Genomic DNA, 21,747 nt, shown 5'->3' with positions numbered 1-21,747 from the left:
TTTTAAATTGTAATAATATTTCACAATATTACTGTGTTTTAAATCAAATAAATGCAGCCTTGATGAGCATAAGAGGCATTTAAAAGGATAAAAAATATGGCTGACCCAAACTTTTGAATGTGAGTGTTTATACATTTATTGTACATTATGTTTTACTCATAATGCACTTATAATTACAGAAAATAGCTCAGAGTCAACACAACACATGTAGGCAATGCAAGTTTTAGTCTCTCTCTCATGTGATTACCCCATCCTGTTCCCTCTTCTCATCATTTCCTGTCATGTTTAATCAATTCCTTTTAAAAACAAATGCCAAAATTTTAATAAAAATAGAAATCATTATTATTATTATTTTCCAATTCTGACATTCTGAGAGAAGGACAAGAGCAAGAGAGAAAGGGGGTAATAAAAATAAAAAGATAAAAACACTACTAACATCTTAAGGCAAAAATAGCATCAGGGTTGATTCACCCTCCACTCTCAGTCTCTCTCAGAGCAGCATGGATGCTGTAACAGATCCAGGGCCCTCCAGAGACCTCGTGGAGTAGAGGAGGACTCTCACAGAAGCCCAAAGGCTCATGTGGCTATTTAAAGAGCGCTCAATTCTCTATGATGTAGGAATCACTGCTAATAGAGATAATTCCTTGCATTGCCTGACCCAGAAGGATCGGTCAGATGGGATTTGACTTACCACACACACACAGACGCACTATAAACACACTGGTTACTAGTTTACATGCTCTTTACTACGTGCTATTGGGGTTTTATTTTACAAACACAGCCAAAACCATGTTTAACGCACAATATAAATAAAAAAAACTCACAATTAGCCTGATCATATGTTTACTTTCTTACTTTCATTCACTTATAACTTAATATCATAATAGCCCTGTTCCAAAACCTATAGAAGCCAACAGCAGCACTAACTGTAGACTAACCAAATGAAATAATAAAATATGGTAACAAACAACAGGGAACTATAGCAACATACAAATGTTAGGCAAAATATTTCAAGCTTACTTAGACTGAGCTTTTTATTAGTAGTACTTTCCATTGTTGAATGGAAATTACTGAGCATGTTGCAATGCATTCTGGGATTGCATCATCCATGATGCTACTTTACAAATTGGTCAAAACAAGCCTAATGTTTCTGTCTAGCATATAAAACAGCCATTGCACCAACATGCTTATGCTTACAGTAGGTTTAAGCACAGGGATAATTGGCGATTACTAATCTCATCACATACACAGCAGTCATTACCGATACTATTAAACTACATTCCATAAGGACCTTAGCTCAAGCTAATGTACGGCGTCTTTACACTCTGCTGGATCTGGATAGTAAAGAAAATAATAAAACATTCCGAGATTCCGTGCACGTTGGCAGAACACAGAGAGAAAAGTCCATTCCAGCCATCATCAATCTTTTGATTACTTACACGCCAGCTCCCACACAGAAGCTCGCGGATGCCAGAGCCAGTTAATAATTCTATCCATTTTCAGAGGTAGACTCCATCATTTATTATGTTCTGTATCTATCTCATCAGCTGTCTAATAACTCTCATCATCATTGGCTAATGCCGGAGCCAGTATTCGGCCCAGATAAAGCACTTGGCTACACTGTTTGCTTTATTTACTTTTGTGAGCATTGTAAAGGCTGACTGGCGGCTAATGAGTACTGCAGGGGGAGCGGTCGAGGTTACGGAGGGCAGGATCGTCCGTGATGCTGGCTAATATAGCGTTGACTTTAATCATTACCACTTATTCTGGTCGCATCTGGGAGGAATATTTTGCATGCAGTGATTCTATAATGTACTCTCAACCTCCGAGAGAGAAAAAGACCTAGAGAAAACAGAATTAACAGATTTTAAAGATCAGAATCAGTGTATATTACTGTATGTGTGTCAGCTGTGTCAGGTACTCAAGGTCTGTTGCTGTCACATGAAAAGAGTGTAAAAACATCTGTAGCTTCTGTCAGATATTATGAACCTGTGACCAGAGAAACCGAGCAAAGGAGGAAGGAACAGGTTGATGGGGCATTTACACCATGACTGACGGATTGAGGGGAAGTGAGGGTGTCTAGGGAGGAGAGCTGACTGAACTTGACCTCTTTATGGTAAGTTAAAGAACCTAAAGCACTAGCCAGCTAAAGTAGATAAACACCACCTTGGCCAGGTTTGGAAAACAACAAACTACTGTAGGTTGGTTTAAGCTGGGGGGTTGGGGTTCAGCAGAAAAAATTACATCATAGGAGAAAAAGAATACCACCACATAATGATGTCATTACATTAAAGAAATGAACACCGCACTATGATGACATTACATTAAATATTAAGTCATTCTAAGCCTTTAGTAGACAACACAGACTAATGTTATGACTTTTTCCTCTTTCCACCCCTTCCAATCGGCCATCTACATTGTTTACCAGCACACAAAACTATATGCACACACAACCCTTCTCATTCTAACATTTGTCAACATATGCTTTGGGAGACACAAAATCCAATGACAGTATGAAATCTAACACTGATTAGAATTTCACACAGCTAATTTCCCAAAGGGTCTTTCCCTATTTGCCAGGAATTCCAACCAACAAACTGAAATTTAATAGTGCTTATACAATTAGCATGTGTCCAGTTTATTATTCGAATGGAGTCAGTGATAAACACATGCAAACTGACAGATAATGGAAGTATAGCATCTAGGGCTGAACGATTTTGGAAAATAATCTAATTGCGATTTTTTTTACCAATATTGCGATTGCGATTTAATATGCAATTATTTTTTTTAAAGCTCTTTATGTTCTGTATTATTCAACAAAGACAAGCTATAAATCATTGTATAGTATGACCAACACACTATTAGATAGATTAAACATAAATGTTCTTTTCTGTAGGCCAGGCCTATATGTTACGATGAAATTAGGTGATGCATGAATTGATATGAATGACATTTTTAACAACTACAATCACAGTAAATTGACTGATTTGTTGAACTTCTAACCTTGTGAGCATGTAAGTGTGTCATCAAAGTACTGCGAGAGCTATAAGAGAGCGCGGACGTCTCCTTATGCTTTCTCTCGCTCGCCGTACTTTGATGTCATACACCGATCTGATCTTCAAGTCTAACACACCTCTTTACTCTCGCCTGTCACGTGACCGTGTAATCGCAGCCTCTGGGATTTAAAAATCGAAAATTTTCATATCGCGATATTATCGCAAATGCAATTAATCGTTCAGCCCTAATAGCATCCATTAATTTAAAGCCGACACTGAATAACAAAATTTATGTGTGCATGTGTGTGTCTGTGTGTATATATATATATATATATATATATACATATATGCAAACACACATATATAATAATTTTAAAATAAAAATCACATTAGATATAAAATTGTCTATTATAATGCAATGCCATAGACATTTTAAGCGTAAACTGCTAATATTTATTATATAAATATAAAATAATATTCATTATAACTAATAAATACAATTATAGAAACATGTAAATTAGAAGATACAAAAATGTTATAATATTATAACTGTAATATTAGACAGAATTCTACAACTATGGCTCCACTAATATTTCACTAAAATATAATAATTTATAAAATGAAAAAATTGCTTTTTCTAAAATGTTTTCCTTAAAATAATGTACTTGCATAATATTTCTTTAAAATAAATGCCACTTGGTTTGATATTTTGGCATATAAAGAAAAGATATTCATATAACTGTGGCTTACGTGTGTTTTTTGGGGGCTACTGTATTTACATTTCTGCTTCGTTTCTCTGAATATAAAGTAAAGCTTTTCACGCAAAACTCTGACTGTGGGTGCGGTTTAAGGCACCAAAAATATGCTCTTCACAGTCTTCAGGTCCCGCTGCTCGGATGCCCTTCCAGAGAGCAGACTCATTTCCTCTTGCAGCCTCCAGCTCTGTTTCCCACCAGCTTTGCTAACTCCCCGTAGCTCTGCAATTTCAAAATAAAGTGTCTTTTTAAGCAAGCGGGCTGTACTGCCTTTTCAACCTGTTCCAATGGAGAGCGTCTCTTAAGCAAAGCCCCATTGAGCGGCCACGTGGCACGCTTGCTAATACCATGATCACTTTTATTCCCCCGAACCTCTAAAACCCTCTTAAAAGCGCTCAGACGCAGTCGCGCACACACACGCACAGCACCACATTAAACCGAGAGAGGGAAAATATAAGCGGAAGCATTCGCTAAATTGCTGCACTCCAAATGAGTCTGATGAACCGAGCCCTTTGATTGCATTTTCAAGCTCTGCATAAAATTTGTACGCCATTTTCTTTTAAAACGCATCCTCATTTGCCACACTGTACCGGGAACATCAGTTAATCAGTGCCGCCCAAAACCCAGTCCGCTATCTCCAAAGAAAATGAAAAACGGCTTGGCAGAAAAAATCCAAGCAGTGGTTGTGCGTGACAGCACGTAAAGGAAAATAAATGTTATGTGCACTCGTGGGTACGTGTGAGTGCGAGCGAGAGCGGGGTGTGATAAACACTTGATGGGCCATCCACCCGCCGACCGTTCCCTCCTCCGTCTTTCAAAGGTGTGCGGTGCCCTTTAAGCACGGCTCAGTGGCTTATGAGACCAGTTTCAGGCCGTGTTTACCCGTCTGTCAGGCTCACTGATGCCTGGGTGTACAACGATAAGGAAAGGTTGCCGTTTAAAGCCTCAGCGAGCTTTGCTAAACAAACTGGCAGCAAATGTGCATATTAAATCAGACAGACAAAACAGGTCGGAGGAAATATAATGACAGAGTGACACAAACAAAGCAGGTGCTAAAATGATCCCATTTAGTCACTTAACAAAAGCCAGCACGTTCGCACGGCTTTCAGCGGCTGCAGTCTTTTTCTCGCTCTGCGTTTCTAACCATCTCATCATCTATCTCGCTGTCTGCTTTCCATATTTCCCTCTCTTCCATGGGTGAGAGATCCATGAAATCAGGGAATATGATGAAGGAAGCTGCTTTTGAAATAACTAAAATATTGAACAGAACAAGATGTGATATTTGGGTGAACAGGATGGCATCCATGTTTATAGGAAGTGTTTTGAGGAGACTAGAGCTGGGCGGCAAGATGGTATGGTATATATTGCAAGTGTGCAAATTTTGAAGAATGTTGAGGTTCAAACAACACTGGACCCCACTGACTTTCATTGTATGGACAAAAACAGACATTATTTTTTTAATGAGAAAGACACGCATCAAAAAATGACAATATACCACAGTATATTGTACAATATACCACGATATACCACAGTATATATACCACAGTATATTGTATATAAGTATATTGGAATATATAAGTATATAGGCATCATCATATTTCATAGAAATAAACTTAAGCCATTTTATTACAACGTTTGAATAGACTTTAAATAGACTTCAACAGCGACTATTCAGTGTGAAAACGCCTAAATAGAAAAATATCTAGTGTTTCCATCAACATATGTCAACAAAGACCTGTGCAACCCATTTAAGACTATTTATGGACCTAATAAAAAGAAACAATGGATTAAATATATTTAATATGCACTATATTATCCAAAAACAGGCATTACCACACGTTATTTGAAATATAAACATTTTTAACTGAATTTCCAGCCCAAATGTGTAAACTGTGCAAGATACTGTGATATAAACTTATGGGAAATGTTATATAAGATTTTGGTCATAACGCCCACCTGTGAGCATTGCAATGATGAGAGCATTGCAAAATTTGTGATTTGCATGTTAGGAGGAGTGAAGTTCACTTATCTATCTTTTTATCCATTTATAATTTTTTAAAAACTATTTCCAACTAGACAAAGTGATAACTTTACCCTACTTCACCATCATCAAAAAACAAGAAAATGATAATGCACTGGCAATCTTGATGTAAAATATCCCCGTGTGAACAGACACTGGCCCATCGATCAATAGTCCATTAGCATCCGTTTCTCCGTTATCCCCCAGGCCTCACAAAAGTCATCTCCCTCAGTTTATTCGTCCCCTGGCCCCGCATAACTACAGATTAGCTCACTCAGTAGGGCCTCCATTCTAACCGAAGCCATTGTGTGCAACCGCATTCACCCTGAGACCAGAGTCACCTTAACGAAAGTGCAAAATTAAAAAGGCGCTCGATCTCGCAGTGCCCTTGTGCTTGTGCTGACAAAAGCGGCGGAGTAGAATAAATTGCAGCCACGACGGAAAAACAGTCTGTGATATAAATATGAAAAAGAGCCTGATTTAATTTAGTGCTCATCTGCTAAGGGCTAGAAAAATGAAATGAAATTTGAGAGGCATAATTCATCAAACCAAGCAGCCTCCATTTCAGCGATGTCAAAGCCTCTCGGAACAGGGCAAAGAGAAAAGTCTTCAAAGCTTCCAGAACCCATGGCATCAAACGTCGCAGGGAACGTGACTGCTTCATTAGCATAGTGAAATTACTGATTAAGCGATCTTGAGTGCTGGAGCTGAGGCAAGTGCTGTTTGTTGGGCTGCTGTTCTGAGTGTTTCTGAGGAACTGGTGCTCTGTTTTAGAGCTCCGCAGAGGTAAGGGCGTCTCTCTTACCTCATTGACATTGATGCCGTTTCTCCTCATGTACTCTCGGTCGTTGACCTGACCACCCTCTGCATAGTCCATGGTTAGAATACGCTTGGTGGAAAAATCCCAGTGAATCTTCGGGATCTGGGAGAAAACAAAACAAAGTTCAGATTCTCAGCAAATGTCATATACTTGCAGCGAGTCAGTTTTTACAGGATGAGATAGTGGGGTAAGCTGTGCCACATCTTATTTCAGTTGTTCTAGGCAAATTAGATATGCATTTTAAATAAATAATGAAAAAAATATCCCTAAAACACAATCCCATTCCCAAGTCTTATTTTTGACATTTAAAATTTTTGCACTTCTGTGAACCAGCTAGGAAAAAAATTAATATTCAGAACATTTCAAAGTAGTTAAACCATTTTCAGTGTATTGTATTTATTTAGATGGAAGATGGAAGTATTTTTTAGAGTGTTGCTATGGTTGCTATACAGTTGCTAGAGAGTTCTAAATGGTTTTTAGAGTATTGCAGTGTGGTTGCTAGGGAGCTAAGTATTTTTTTTTAAGCATTGTTATGCGGTTACTAGAGAGTTGAGTAGTTTTATGCTGTGCAGTCAGTCCCTAGTGTGCTCTGAGTGTTTTTTTAAAGCGTTGCTATAAGGTTGCTAAGAAGTTCTAAATGTTTTTTAGAGAGTTGCTTTGTGGTTGCTAGGGAGAAAAGTATTTTTTAAGCATTGTTATGTGGTTCCTAGGGCACAGGTTTTCAAACCTTGGGTTGCCAGGATGATTTAAAGAAAATGTATCTATATGTATGTAACAAAGTTCAAGAATCAGGAAAGGAGGAGGTAGGGACCGGCAAACATATCTTTACTAACAAAATGAACATAAACAACAAAACAAAAGTAAGTGGCAGCCGACTCACAGCAGACTGCCGCATAACAAAACCAATATGTAAAGTCCAAGGCCTGGTCCTCTCTCACCTTTCACTGGTTGCCAGGTCTGTGAAACAAAACCAGCCCAATTGCTAATCAAAACTAGCCTCAACATGATTTTTTCCCCACATTTTTTCCCTTCTGTCAAATTTGCATTCTGGGAAGGTTGCTTTAATCCCCAGACTAAAAACTATAAGTTCCTAGTGTTTTAAGTGGTTTTTAGAGATGTGGTTTCTATGGAGATGAGTGTTTTAAGTGTTCATATGCAGTTGATAGGGTGTTTTGAGTGGTTTTTAGAGCATTGCTATGCAGTTTCTTTGGTGTTTTGCTGGACCCATTATGAAGCAAAGATTAATATTTAACGTTAGATGTTTGTTCAAATCTCTAAACCAGAGTACGAGCAAGAATAGTGGTGATAATTGACTTATTAAACAGCAGTAATGAACTAAACACTGGAAACAGTTATAAACAGTTAACCGCATTTAAAGGGGTCCTATTATGCTTTTTCACTTTTTAAATTTTAGTCAGTGTGTAGTGTGTATGTTTGGGCATAAACATGTCTAGAACAATTCTTACAAGTACAACATGACGTAGCTGGGCGTCGCGGACAGACGCCGAACGGTGCTGCCGGTGTGCCTACACTCATAGAAAATAATGTATTCGCATTTTAAAGACGTGGCGCGACGCGACGCTGCGCTTTTCGTCCGGTGTGCGACCCCCTTAAACGCTGTTTTTTTTTTACCTCCGTGCCCAAACGTCTTTGTTTGGGCTTCCGAAAGCGGATGATATCAGGAAACAGTGGTTGCAATTTATTTTTTAACTCTGTTCCTGAGCATTATAACCCCAATTTGCTATTGTGTGCTGCGCATTTTACTGAGGACAGCTTCCACATCACGAGTGAGTAGTGCCGGATTCGCCAAAAGCTTTTGTTGAAAGACGGAGCAAGGGGCGTGGCAGTACTGAAACACCGTCTAAGCTGTTTGCCAATCACAGCGCACTGGGACAGCTAACCAATCACAAAACATTTCGTTTTTCGGAAGGCGGACCTTCATCAAAGCCAGAACTAATCGAGCCGTTTGTGCCAGGCTGGGGAGAAAGGTACTTTAATAATGTAAATTATGTGAAAAATAATGCGTTTTTCGAACCACCAAGCATGAGAGCATGTTTTAGTACAACCCCAAAACAAAATCAAGAATTTGTAAAAGAGCATAATAGGACCCCTTTAAATGCGGGAGTGAGTCCCGTAAATTATCGTTCCAAGTGTGTACGGAACACGACTCACTCTCGAAACTGCCATGAATGGCAGCGTGGTAACCATAGCAACATTGTGGCGTCTCGGAGAGAATGGTGGCCTACAGATTAGCTAGTTTTGTGTTAGCTGCTGTTGACAAAACAAACATTAGACTGCAAAGACATGCGAAAATCCGCAAAACGTTATTAAATTGCCATCGTCGGGAGAGGCGTCGTAATCTAGTTTTGTTCTTTAAACTGTTGTTATTGAACAGCCTACACTCTCTTGACCTCTCGGTCCACAATACACCTCTCTCCGCCATCCTGTCAATGTCTACAGGACGTTTCCTATCAGATGTCAAATAGATGTTTAGAAAATGTCTTTAAAATGCTTATGATTTAGAATGTGGCCACGTACACACTGCAAGTTTCAGGAGTGACAACCGCATTTAAATTCTGAAACTCCTGAAACTGCCATGAATGGCAGCGTGGTAACCATAGCAACATTGTGGCCTCTCGGAGAGAATGGTGGCCTACAGATTAGCTAGTTTTGTGTTAGCTGCTGTTGACAAAACAAACATTAGACTGCAAAGACATGCGAAAATCCGCAAAACGTTATTAAATTGCCATCGTCGGGAGAGGCGTCGTAATCTAGTTTTGTTCTTTAAACTGTTGTTATTGAACAGCCTACACTCTCTTGACCTCTCGGTCCACAATACACCTCTCTCCGCCATCCTGTTAGATCTGAGGTAAACACTTGACGCTTGACAATACGCGCACATTGGCGTGCTTCTCGAGAAATTATCTTTAACAACTAGTTGTTCAGTTCGGTTCCGAACACACTGCATAGAATTTCTGTAAATGCGGTTGTCACTACCTGTATTTTTCGGGAGTTAATGCTGTTGTCGAATGCGGCTGTCACTCCCGTATTTTAGTGAATTATGTGTGTACAGAACGTGATTAAGGGGTAAAAGGTGAACTGACAACCGAATTTAGCTGTAGTGTGTACGTGGCCTATCTGTACTTCCAGACAATGACATCGAGAAAATGGGTTCCAGCAATAAGATTTTCTGTGACGGATAATGCCAGATGCTCAGAATTAGCTATAATCTGCACATAAAGCTCAAAGCAGAAGGCATTATTGATGCGTTAGATGACCTTCCTTTTCCATACAACAGCTTCCTGTTCCTGAACATCACTGCTTATCTGGTGCATCGCTCTACCACCTCATCTCACTAATTAAAAACTTTCTCTACATAACGAGGAAGATTTACTGTTTTTTTTCTCTATGATGATTTTCTTCCACCTGATACTATGGCCTGGCTTTTGCCACCACCTCCAGCTACACACTTTCAGCCTAGTTCCTCTCCCACTCTCTTTATCAAACGAACAATCAGCTATAAAAAATCCCTCCATTATCACCATATAAACAGAGCCATTTTTCAGCTCAGTGTCTGCCTTGTGGAACAGCCAAACACTCTAAACTGCCTTCGATTCCGCTGCACTGCCAGTGCTGTATAATCACGCTTGTTTTACAGGGTGAGAGGCTGATGCAGAGAGCCGGGGATTTATTCCTGACATGGTGGCTTGTGCTCCGCTGTCAAACGTTTTGACAGAGCTAATAGTGTGCATTAGAGGCACAGATCTGCGGGAGTAAACCCAGGCAATTCTCATTACCCTGCAGGGCCAGCCAGGTCTCTTTGTTATTCATTAAAAATGAAAGAGGGACTTGCCTGGAGCATTTGGCACTTGTTATGACAGATTATTTACCTTGCAGTCTTGAAGTCTTTTTGCTGGGGAGAAATATGAGGGTACTCTGATTCGTGGCGTCTAGCCGAAACGGTGTGAAAAAAGTGTAAGTTGAAGCTAGTATGGTGTTTTAGTGGGACTTGTAATATGACTTGCTTCACTTGAAAGTTGGCAAAATTCTCAGAATAAGTCAATGTTGAAATGTCAAAAAAATCTGAGCTTTTTGTTTTGTAGTGCTGAAGTCTGTTGAAATATGAGTTTTCGCTCATTTTCCATTGCATTCGTACAGCCTTGAAGGGCACACTACTCTTAGAGTCGTTCCAAAAAGTGAGCAACTGAATTCATTCCTGAAGGCTGTTGAGTAAAAATCAGTGATCACTTCAAGAAAGTAATTTTGACATTTATGAACCTGGCTAACAAGTTTTATTTTATTTTAAAACCCGATGTCATTTAAGACACTAAGATCTTTTAAAAAGGCCAATTGCTGCCGTACACACAAAGGCTGTCAATGGGAAAAAATATTTACTTTTTTTTGATGGTTTTACTAAATGCCACACTGAATAACACTGTTGACAGATTATTTACCTTGCAGTCTTGAAGTCTTTTTGCTGGTGAGAAATATGAGGGTACTCTGATTCGTGGCGTCTAGCCGAAACGGTGTGAAAAAAGTGTAAGTTGAAGCTAGTATGGTGTTTTAGTGGGACTTGTAATATGACTTGCTTCACTTGAAAGTTGACAAAATTCTCAGAATAAGTCAATGTTGAAATGTCAAAAAAATCTGAGCTTTTTGTTAATTAGTGCTGAAGTCTGTTGAAATATGAGTTTTCGCTCATTTTCCATTGCATTCGTACAGCCTTGAAGGGCACACTACTCTTAGAGTCGTTCCAAAAAGTGAGCAACTGAATTCATTCCTGAAGGCTGTTGAGTAAAAATCAGTGATCACTTCAAGAAAGTAATTTTGACATTTATGAACCTGGCTAACAAGTTTTATTTTATTTTAAAACCCGATGTCATTTAAGACACTAAGATCTTTTAAAAAGGCCAATTGCTGCCGTACACACAAAGGCTGTCAATGGGAAAAAATATTTACTTTTTTTTGATGGTTTTACTAAATGCCACACTGAATAACACTGTCACAAACCTTCAAAAACTTGAACTGCTTGAGCATGTCTGCTATTTTCTCAGCGTTTCGTCCCTCATTGAGGAAGTCCAGCTCTAGAGGCATGTTCTTCTTGGCTTCTTCCACCAGCCACATAAAGGCAAAGTCTGGAAACAACCAGTGGACAACCTGCAGGAGAAACTGAAAACAGACACACATTTAGTTTTATTTATTTACTTTATCCATTGCATGTATGTTATATGAAAAAGTTTCATCAGGCCAGAAAAGCAAAATTAAATTACAAATGTAAATAATATGTTAAAAAAAATTTTTTTAATTTTATTTTACTTTTCTGGCCTAAAACTTTTCTGAAACTATTTCACATAACATGCATGCAATGGATAAAGTACAATCAATCAGTCAGTTGCGAAATAAACCCCAAAAGAGTGACGCAGACTCTGACGAAAGCAAAAAGTAAAAAAAAAGAAAAAAAAAAGTACTAAACATCTTACAGTCTCTGGAAAGGGTATGTAAACTGTATAATACATTAAACTGAAGCCCAGACTCTAAATAAGACCTGGCCGTAATAGAGTAATTATATGTGATACAAATGAAATTGTAGGTGCATGGACAAATGGCTATTTGCAATAAAATGAATGAATAAAACTGTTGGTTAAATGATGGATTCTATTTTTTAAGCACTAATGGGAGGTGAATAGGCCCCTAGACGGATCGAGCTATACATAGGCGTGTGACAATGACAGAACGTGTGAATTAGGCATCAGAAACCAGGCATCGGCAGCCCTGCTCCCTCGGTAATTACCTCCATCACAACAATGTCCTTGGAGCTTTGGTGCTGGACCTTGGGATGTTGCACCTTCACTGCCACCGTCCTCCCATCAGGAAGTACCGCTTTGTGGACCTGAGCGAGGGAGGCGGCCCCTTGAGCCTTTTCCTCAAACTGGATGAAAAGATCGCTGAGCTGAGGAGTGAATTTTATTTAAAGGTTAGAAAACCGGAAAGATGCAGGAACTCTATTGTACTGGAATGCCGTAGTTGTTTTAACACTGGATAAAAATTCCATTTAAATGACTGCCTGCTTGTTTTTCAAAGAAACTTGCAGTACACTCAGGGACGAATTCAGGAAGCTACTAAGATAAGAAACTGCACTATGTATTGTGAGTTTAGCCGTTTTTGGTCATGTTTGCACTGTTCTAGGTTTAAAACAATTAATTAATGAAGTCTAAAATAATTTAAATGATTAAAGTTATTATTATTTATTTATTTTTTTAAAGCAATCTTTAGCCAGAGGAATACTAAATATATAAAGAATATATATAAAAAAGCAATAATTAGATAAAAATATAAAAAAAAATTTATTATATATAATATATTATTTATATTAATATATATTTATATTAATTATGTTATTTTAATATATTAAAATGATAAATAATCTGTATGAGAAATAAAAAAAACTTTTTATTATAAATAATATAGCACAATTTTCAGGATTGTATACAAAAAATTATTAATATAATGTTATTAAAAAAATTATATAATCCAAAATAATATAATAATAACCAAGAGAAGCCTGTACCGAGGACCGAGACAAATAGAACAAAACCCTTCACCACCCAAATCCATAAAGCTGATACTTAATGCGTAATAAAATGATTTTAATGACATGCCCAGCCTCTTCATTTCCATCTAAACTTGAACAAATCAAATGTATTGACTCTTTCCAACACTTCCCCAAAAATGTGTTATACTAAATGTAAACACGGTCTACAAAGAAATATGATATTCAACAAGGAACAAATCATTTAATTGCCAGTTCAGTTATAACAGCGGGGGAAATTATGTTGAGCAGGGTGTAAGCAGGGCATCTTGTAAATGCAGTTGGTGAAAAATAGCATGACTGATCAGTATGCCACTTTTTTCCTGCGATGCCAACTGCAATGAATATTCAACACAGACACAACAGGGGCAGTGGAAGGGGATGCCAAGAGGAAGTGACAAATTTCTCATTTGTGTGTGCACAAGAGGAGTTAACCATAAATAAATACTCCAAAAGGAATATCAAGCTGTTCTGCTCCAAAACAACATATTTCCAAATGTGTTTCACTGCTCCTGGAGAGACAAAAAGTATGTATGTGCTGTTAAAACACAAGAGATAGTGGACCTTTCAACATTGAGTGCCAAAAAATCCTAGCTTTCACAAAATTAACGTCACCTGGCAACCTCTACAAAAACGAACGAGAGTGCAGCAGATGCAGGTCATCTCAAATTTGGTTGTTCTTTTCAAAGCTTCTAAGTATAGAGTGACGTACTGAAACCAATGGCTAAGTCTTAATCCTAGTGATGTGCGCAGATTTTGGGTCAGCATAAAGAGTGCATTTTGGGAATCATATATAGGCTCTTGATGCTCAAACTGCAGGACTATATATACTACAGAGATACCTCATTTTGTTCATTATTTGCATGAATCCTTCTTGTATAAGACAAACCTGTATAGTTCTATATGATGAGCTTTGTGAAAATTCTCATCCAAGATGTGACCAGAGTCAAGGGAAATCAATAAGTATACTATACTACTAAATAATACTCATATCTCTGTACTTACAGTATATATAATTTTACCGAGTATTTTGTGTGCCTTCAGTTTTCTCAGCAATATGCAAACAAAATCAACTAGTCAGGTCTTATTAACTAAATGTACTGCTTTATGAAGCCCATCTAAAATTTGAAAATATTTGAGCTGTATAAAAGGCAAGTTAATCTGCATCAAAAGTCTCGTTTGTTCATAATGAGTCCAAAAATCGTCAGCTCCAATTTGGAAGCAGCCAAATTCCAAAAACAGAATTAAGAAAATAGAGTGAACGACTCCGACACATCTGATGACTAAGTTAGCAGATTTTATCATCATCCAGGTTGGATTTCTGCCATCTGTGTCAGCTGAGCAGCATGGGGCGGACTAGAGGCATGTTGCCAGGATCTACCGTCTCAGGTGAAGGACCACTGAGAAACAGACACTTCTCACCTTATGCATTCACCCAGAAATTTCCCCTGCAAATGGCCCTGATTCAGCCTGTTGACGTCTGGAAGGCACCCAGGATGATGAGTACGAGTAACATGCAAAAGAACAGAGCACGAGGTAGCTGTGAATATCACAAACAACGTTTTGCCTCTCTGAATGTGAAACTTGTTTAGTGACACAACCAGATAAAAATAGAGCTTCTCTGTGTCATGACTAAGATTTGCCAATTCCTGGCAGAGACAACAACTCTATAAATAAATGATATACAGAAACACCCCAGTTCCTGAGCAGAAATGAGTACTTTTACATGTGAAAACCTCTCATTGGCTTCTTCTCTCCTTACATTGTAAGTTAATCATGAAGTGAATTATGTTTACTTGACAAAGCCAATGTCAAATTTAAGCATATTATTATTCTTCTGAGACCCCAAATTTCTATACATAACTCCTCCCACAGCTTTCAAGGCATATCCGCTAATGTTGGCACAGACCTTCAGAATGTTCTGACTCAAGTTTCTAGATCTTTTCTAACGATTTAAACTTACACATTTCCTGTAGCAGACCTCTGAACAGGCCCAAATTCCCACAGACTTTCATCCAAGGGTGCAACTTTTTCATTTATGAAATCCTATAGTGTATTCAAGCTACACCAAACATTGCTAGAAACATGTTAAAACATGCTTGCAACACTTAGCAACATGCTAAAAAACAGAACAGCAGCACCTAGCTATCAGTATGTTAAAATTCTAGCAATGATTACTAACATAATAAAATATAATGGGCACATACAAAAACATGTTAATGTGTATTTTTGATGTGGTTTATTGGTGGTCTGATGAAGTTTAATAATGGGGTCTGAGCTAGCCTAATATGTTTTAATTGGTCAATCTGACTTTTTCTGATTTTGTCTGAATAAAACCTTCAAGCTTCAAAGATTTTTAAACTTTCAGACTAGGCGTTGGTAACAAAGTTGGTCATATCACTTCCCAACCCGAACACATTCTATTTAGTTATAATTTCTACTATTAGGATAAAGTCCAGGATACTTTGCAGCCTTTCCTTTCCAAGAAAGCCACCTTAGAAAATAACAGACTGTCTAACCATCATGTAAAATATGAAAAGATGGTTTGTTTTGTTTTTACTGTCTAGAGGCAGGTTTATCTGAAATAGCTTCTACCACAATAATAGACTGGCTCATTCAAACAGTCGCACAAGCAGGTCAGTCCAAAATTGTACAGACAACACAGAAAAAATGTGTGGAAATGTGTGTAGACTTCGTGATCAGAGGATCCTGTCTGTTCAACAGTAAGAAGCACCAATTCTTTCACAGGCAAACCTCGGTAAACAAAGCAAAATAAACAGATCTGCTCCAGGATGTCTAGTTTTTTGCTACTAAGTGCCTCAAAATATTTCAAGTCACTAACCTGGCAAACTTTGACCTTTGACTTTATGGCATTATATAGTCTGTGAGCAGACTGCGGTGGTCAGTATCTGAAACTGAGAGCACCCTTATAGATACCTTATTCCATTATTCAAATAAATATTTAATTATTAGCCCATTTATAAAACTTTCCAACAAGCATAAGCAGTCACTATTCAGTCTAAGGATGCTATGCCAGATATCTGGCCTTCTCATGTATAGCAAAACAAATCAGCCCCCATCAAAACAGTTTTATAGCAACGCCAATGGACTCAGCAGGTGGACATGGTTGGTGTCACCCATCCAAACCCAGTGTTTTTTTGTACACAGATAACCTGTCTGATTAGGCTAATGTGAACCTGACCATGGCTAGTTGCTCAGAGGGACCTTCCGGCGCTCCCGAGGCGCCTCTCCCACATATGACTAGCACTTGCCACTCTGCATGAGTTATGCAACCATATCTCTGGGAAAGCTCTCATTACACCATAGCCATGCAGATTATGTGTGTGTGTGTGTGTGTATGATTTCACATATAGAACTTTTGACACAAAAATGGCTGATTTTTACCTCTATATTTAATTTATATTAAGATTATACACCATATATAGTGTGTTGCTTTATAAAATGACAGTTTAACCATCATTAACCGTCAAGCAAGATTTTGCATCACACACTGGTCCCCTGCTGAGTCACTTTTTTGCATCTGTCATTCAAAGCCTGGAGGGGGTGGAGCTATGATAGGCTCCTCCTACCCCATCTCCATTCTTCACACAGTGGGACAAGAATAATGGAAGCAGTTAGCTACAGCAGAGGTCAAGAATGAATCCCTAGAGAGCTGTAGTCATTAGACTAGCCTGTCTCTTGTCATATGCAATATGCTCAGCCCACAGTACTACAACAGCATTCGCTACAGGAGCCGCTGTATCAAACCTCAATTGTGCGCTAATTCCCTCTAGAGTTGCGTTTCAATATGTCCTGCATAGCATGCAAAGCACAGGTCCGGCATTTGTATTTTTGTACCATTTTGCCTCACTGTCCTTTTTCATTTTTGTCATTTTGTTTTTGCCGGAGCATTCACGCAGTTGACCCAGTTTGTCCTTTCTGAAATGATCAGATAATCAGAGTTTTGTCTCTTTTTTCGTGCAAGCTTATCTAAAGCCACAGATGACTGGGAGCACAGATCAGCCAGTGCCTGCGATGGCCTGATAGCACAGTGTGACCTCTGACCTCCCGCTGAGCAGCCAGAGCCATTATTGTGCCTCACTGTAATCACAGTCAGCTGAGATTGACGCAGAGGGGATACACAAACAGAAGAGATACCGGTGTGAGCGGCCCTCAAAACAACTAAAGCCTGCCTATTGACTGACCAATGAGGTTGTTACATTCATTCACCTGTTAACAAATTTAGATGTGCAGAACAGAATAAAATAAAATAATAAAATAAAATAAAATCCTTTATTTATATAACGCTTTTTACAATACAGTTTGTTCACAGCAGCTTTACAGGGAAAATAATGGTTCATTGATGCAAACAGAGTTCAATTCTGCTGTAAAGCAGGTCTAAAAGCTCTAAAAAATAAAGTAAAATAAAATAAAAATAAATTTAAATAAAATCAGAAGAAATACATACAGAACTGATCAAATGGCAACTCAATTTTATTACTAATTATCATGTATTTAGCCAGGTCTCATTGAGGTAATCCCTCTTCTACCAGGGAGTCTTGATCAATGACAACAATAACTATATAATATAATATAATATAATATAATATAATTATAAAATAATTAGTGCTGTCAAACGATTAATTGCGATTAATCGCATCCAAATTAAACGTTTTTGTTTACATAATATACGTGTGTGTATTGTGTATATTCATTATGCATATATAAATACACACACATACAGCAACTATTGTGAAAATATTTACATGTATAGATTTATATTCATATAATTTATATCATGTATAAATACATTTAATATATAAACGTAACATATATTCTTAAATTAATACATGCATGGGTGTGTATTTATATATACATAATAAATATACACAATACACACATATATTATGTAAACAAAAATGTTTATTTTGGATGCGATTAATCGTGATTAATCGTTTGACAGCAATAAAAATAATACAATAAATATAATATATAAATCATTATTATATTATAATACTAGTAATTTATGTTGTTATGCAGTTGCTAAATGGTTTCAGCCTGTTGTTTCTAATAAGCTCTAGACGGTTACTAGGTAGTTGCTTAGTTGATCAAGTCCCAAGGTATGGTTCAGTTCCCTTCTTTAAAGTAAATTTATGAAATTTTCCACTCATTTATTGTACACCAGGTGCAAATTTCATTTAAGTGCTTAGAAAAGTAATAGCCTCAGCCCTAGCAAACACCAGTAATACAATTTCTAAATAAGCTGCATGTGTGCATTAGCTTTAAATTTAGTTTTAGCCTTAGATTTTGATAAACTACCCACCATCCCCACTGAAACTAATAGCATAACCAAAAAGATCAATTGTATATAAATGTGAGTTTGTGAAACATTTGGAATTAAGCAGATTTCTGCATCAATACTTCCTAATAAATATAAGGGGTTTTCAAAAGTGTGTGCGCGTGTGTTACAAAACTATAAATACCTTCGATATCTTAGATGGCTCAAAGATAACTCAACATATCCACGTTCAGACACATACTGACAACCTGCACTGAATCAAATAAAGAGAAGCCTTGCTTTCCTGCACTAAAAGACATAACTGTGTGTCTCACAGTATTTACTGCCGATAAATCCAATAGTTCTCTTTTGCAGCAAAGCCAATTAACATTTTTATAACTGAGTTTTCCATTATTCCTTTAGACAAATCCTTTCTTTGCGGACTGTTATTATTCATCCAAGTGAGAATAGCGATCTTATCTTAATTAGAGGTCGACCGATTCATCGGTTTTGCCGATTAATCGGCACCGATAGTTGATTGGCGGAACTATCGGTTATCGTCAAAAATCAATGCAGATAGTTTTCCGGGTTGCGTCCGTTGCTGGAGTGGCTGAGAAGGGTCCGCTGCCATTATACAGTACGAGAGCGGCCTCTAGAGGGGGAAATCACTAACAGCACCTGTTGTTTATTTTGGCACGTGACACTGCGCGCTGCACAGAGCGGGAAACTTCAAACTCAAAAGAAAATCCTGCCGCGGAACAGAGCGCCATTCATATAGTTTTCTATTAAATTACATTATATTTGTCCCAAATCATTGTTAATGTACATCATGACTTCACCCTAGGCTATGAATTATGTATTGTGCTCTTTCTGTGGCTCTAATACAGTCTTTATGCTTCATATAGAGAGCTGTAATACAGATCGCATATTTGTACATTTTTAAAGGTTCTTTTTTTAACGTTAGTAAACTATGAAATAACTTTAATGATCAATATAATAATTAATATTAATATGTTTATTCATTTACAAAGTATGGTTCAGTACTGCTACTGCTTTTTTTAAAATAGTAAAGCTCTGTTTTAGTTTTCGTTTACCATTTTAAAAACTATTGGTTGATTAATCGGTATCGGCCAGTGTGGTCCAACCTAGCTATCGGTATCGGTAAAATCCACTATCGGTCGACCTCTAATCTTAATTAAACAATACAAATACTTGTTCACCAATACAAAATGCCAACAGTTGAGCATTCCTGTTTAAATGCAAACTAAATTCATTTTCTGAACTTTGAAATTACTTTGAAATGAAAAGGATGGAATCAAACACATTGGGACGCATTCAATTGATCAACTGACAGTAATGTTGCAAATGATTTCTAAAATAAATGCTGCTCTTTTATCAGAGAATTTTGAAAATAATGTATTATGGTTTCCACAAAAATATATAACAAATGTTTCTTGAGCACCAAAATCAGCATTTCAGAATGATTTCTGAAGGATCATGTGACACTGAAGACTGGAGTAATGGATTCATTTCTCTTTCTTCAACCTTATTGGACTGCAGATTCAAGTCAATGACATTTTAGTGTTAACCTGTCCAGAAGAATTAACCTATTAACTCTGTGACTTTATCTTTAAACTATTAGAGGTGATCAAGATGCACTCAAGATGAAAGTCAGCTCGACTCAGGACTTAATTTGTGCTCTCTGAGGAGGATGTACTCTAAAGCAAGGCAACATCTCACGTTTGTCACCTTCTCTTCTCCCACCTCCCTGCTGCCATAATCCACGAATAAAGAGTGACAAACCACTTAAATTCTTCCCTTGCCATCACCTGTACTTATGTGAAATTATAGAGGAAGCAACAAAGGCAAAGGAGCTGCCTCCCATGATGAGCTCCGTTGGAGACAGGGCAGCTGGAAATGTGTTCACCATTTTTAGTCCTGAAATCATAGAATGTTCCCAGCCAGGCAGACCTGCAGATTCAGCCCTTTTCCTGAGATCTTCAGGGTCAGCATCCCAGCTCTTCAAGCCAGAGAAACTGTGGGGGCCATGGACAATACCAGAGCATTTTACAGGAGTGACACCTCACAGTGTGTCCCACAAGCACACGTGCTCAACACACACTTGGCAGCACGTCAGACAGACAGTCGCTCGGCAGTCCACCTACAAAACTTTATAAATCACTTCCATCAGCTCAAATTTCTGTAACCACTGATAAAACACCAGATTTCACAGAGTAAGAGCCCAGAAGCCATGGACACATGGGAATGGGTGGCATATAATTGTGCAGCTAATTGGTCACATGTCTTAAGTGGTTGTTATAAATTGTTAAAACTTTTCTATCAATTTCTTAAAATTAGCTAAAGCTTTAAACTCATGAACTAACAATGAACAATGTTTACAGAATACAGAATTTGATCATCTAGGTTAATATTTTTTTGCATACATCTGAATCTGTTTTGTAACATTTACATTTTAAATTGCATTAATGTGTATTACATTTTTTAAAAGGCCAATATTTGGATTTTAAAACCAACAACATTGTAAGCAGATGTAAACCGATATTATCCAACCTGATGTCATTATTATTCATAAGTATTCAAAATGTTTACACTTACACTTCTGTTCAAAATTCTGGGGCTGGTAAAATTGTTAGATTGATGTTTTTGAAAGTCTCTTATGCTCAGCAAAAATACTTTAAAATTCAGCAAAAAGAGTCAAATTGTTAAATCTTATTGTAATTAAATTATTTTTTTGTATTTTAATATATTTTAAATTCAAAAGAACAGCATTTATTTGAAATAGACATCTATAGAAAAAATGTAAAAGGCAGATAAATAATTTGAGTTACAATATACTATTATATAGATATGTTCATTTGCAAAAAAAAGACAAACGGCACTTTAAAAAAAAAAAAGAGCTGATTGCCTTGCATTATTCTCCACATATAGCGCGATCTGAACCCTAAACGCGTTTTGTCAAACAAGCCGGTTTTGTCCACTTTCAAGGCATCAACGAGTTCACGTTTTACTGCAGAAGCCGACAAGCGCCCTTGTTGTTTTTGAACAGAAGCCGATAAGTCAATTTTAGCGAATCAGCGCGCTGTATTCAGGTCAGGTGACAAGGCTACTTTCACTTTGAAAAGACGTGCTAGCTGAGACAAGTTTCGTCAAAGCTGACTAAAAGTGATCGAGGATGGATAATTCCGACGAACTTGATGAACCTGTGATATCTTCTTCAGGGCGAAAAAGGAAAATAAAAGCTGAAACATTTTCACGGAACCTTGCAAAA

At 37.6% G+C, this 21,747-nt stretch overlaps 1 protein-coding gene across 1 annotated transcript in view; it reads right to left on the bottom strand.

Moving 5' to 3' along the window:
- The window catches only part of LOC107751735 (uncharacterized aarF domain-containing protein kinase 1-like), a 136,032-nt gene that overhangs the window by 40,335 nt on the left and 73,950 nt on the right, over positions 1-21,747 (bottom strand). Inside the window, exons 5-7 of the mRNA XM_016567488.1 lie at positions 12,383-12,541; positions 11,602-11,760; positions 6,577-6,693 (exon numbers count right to left, since the gene is read on the bottom strand). Of these exons, the coding sequence (XP_016422974.1) occupies positions 6,577-6,693; positions 11,602-11,760; positions 12,383-12,541 (435 nt within the window). The remainder of the gene's footprint in view (positions 1-6,576; positions 6,694-11,601; positions 11,761-12,382; positions 12,542-21,747) is intronic.

This window comes from Sinocyclocheilus rhinocerous, unplaced genomic scaffold, assembly GCF_001515625.1.
Source record: "Sinocyclocheilus rhinocerous isolate Xijiao unplaced genomic scaffold, SAMN03320098_v1.1 scaffold993, whole genome shotgun sequence".
Lineage (NCBI taxonomy): Eukaryota > Metazoa > Chordata > Actinopteri > Cypriniformes > Cyprinidae > Sinocyclocheilus > Sinocyclocheilus rhinocerous.
Note: the sequence above shows the minus strand (reverse complement) of the source record. Positions and strands in the feature narration are given on the sequence as shown.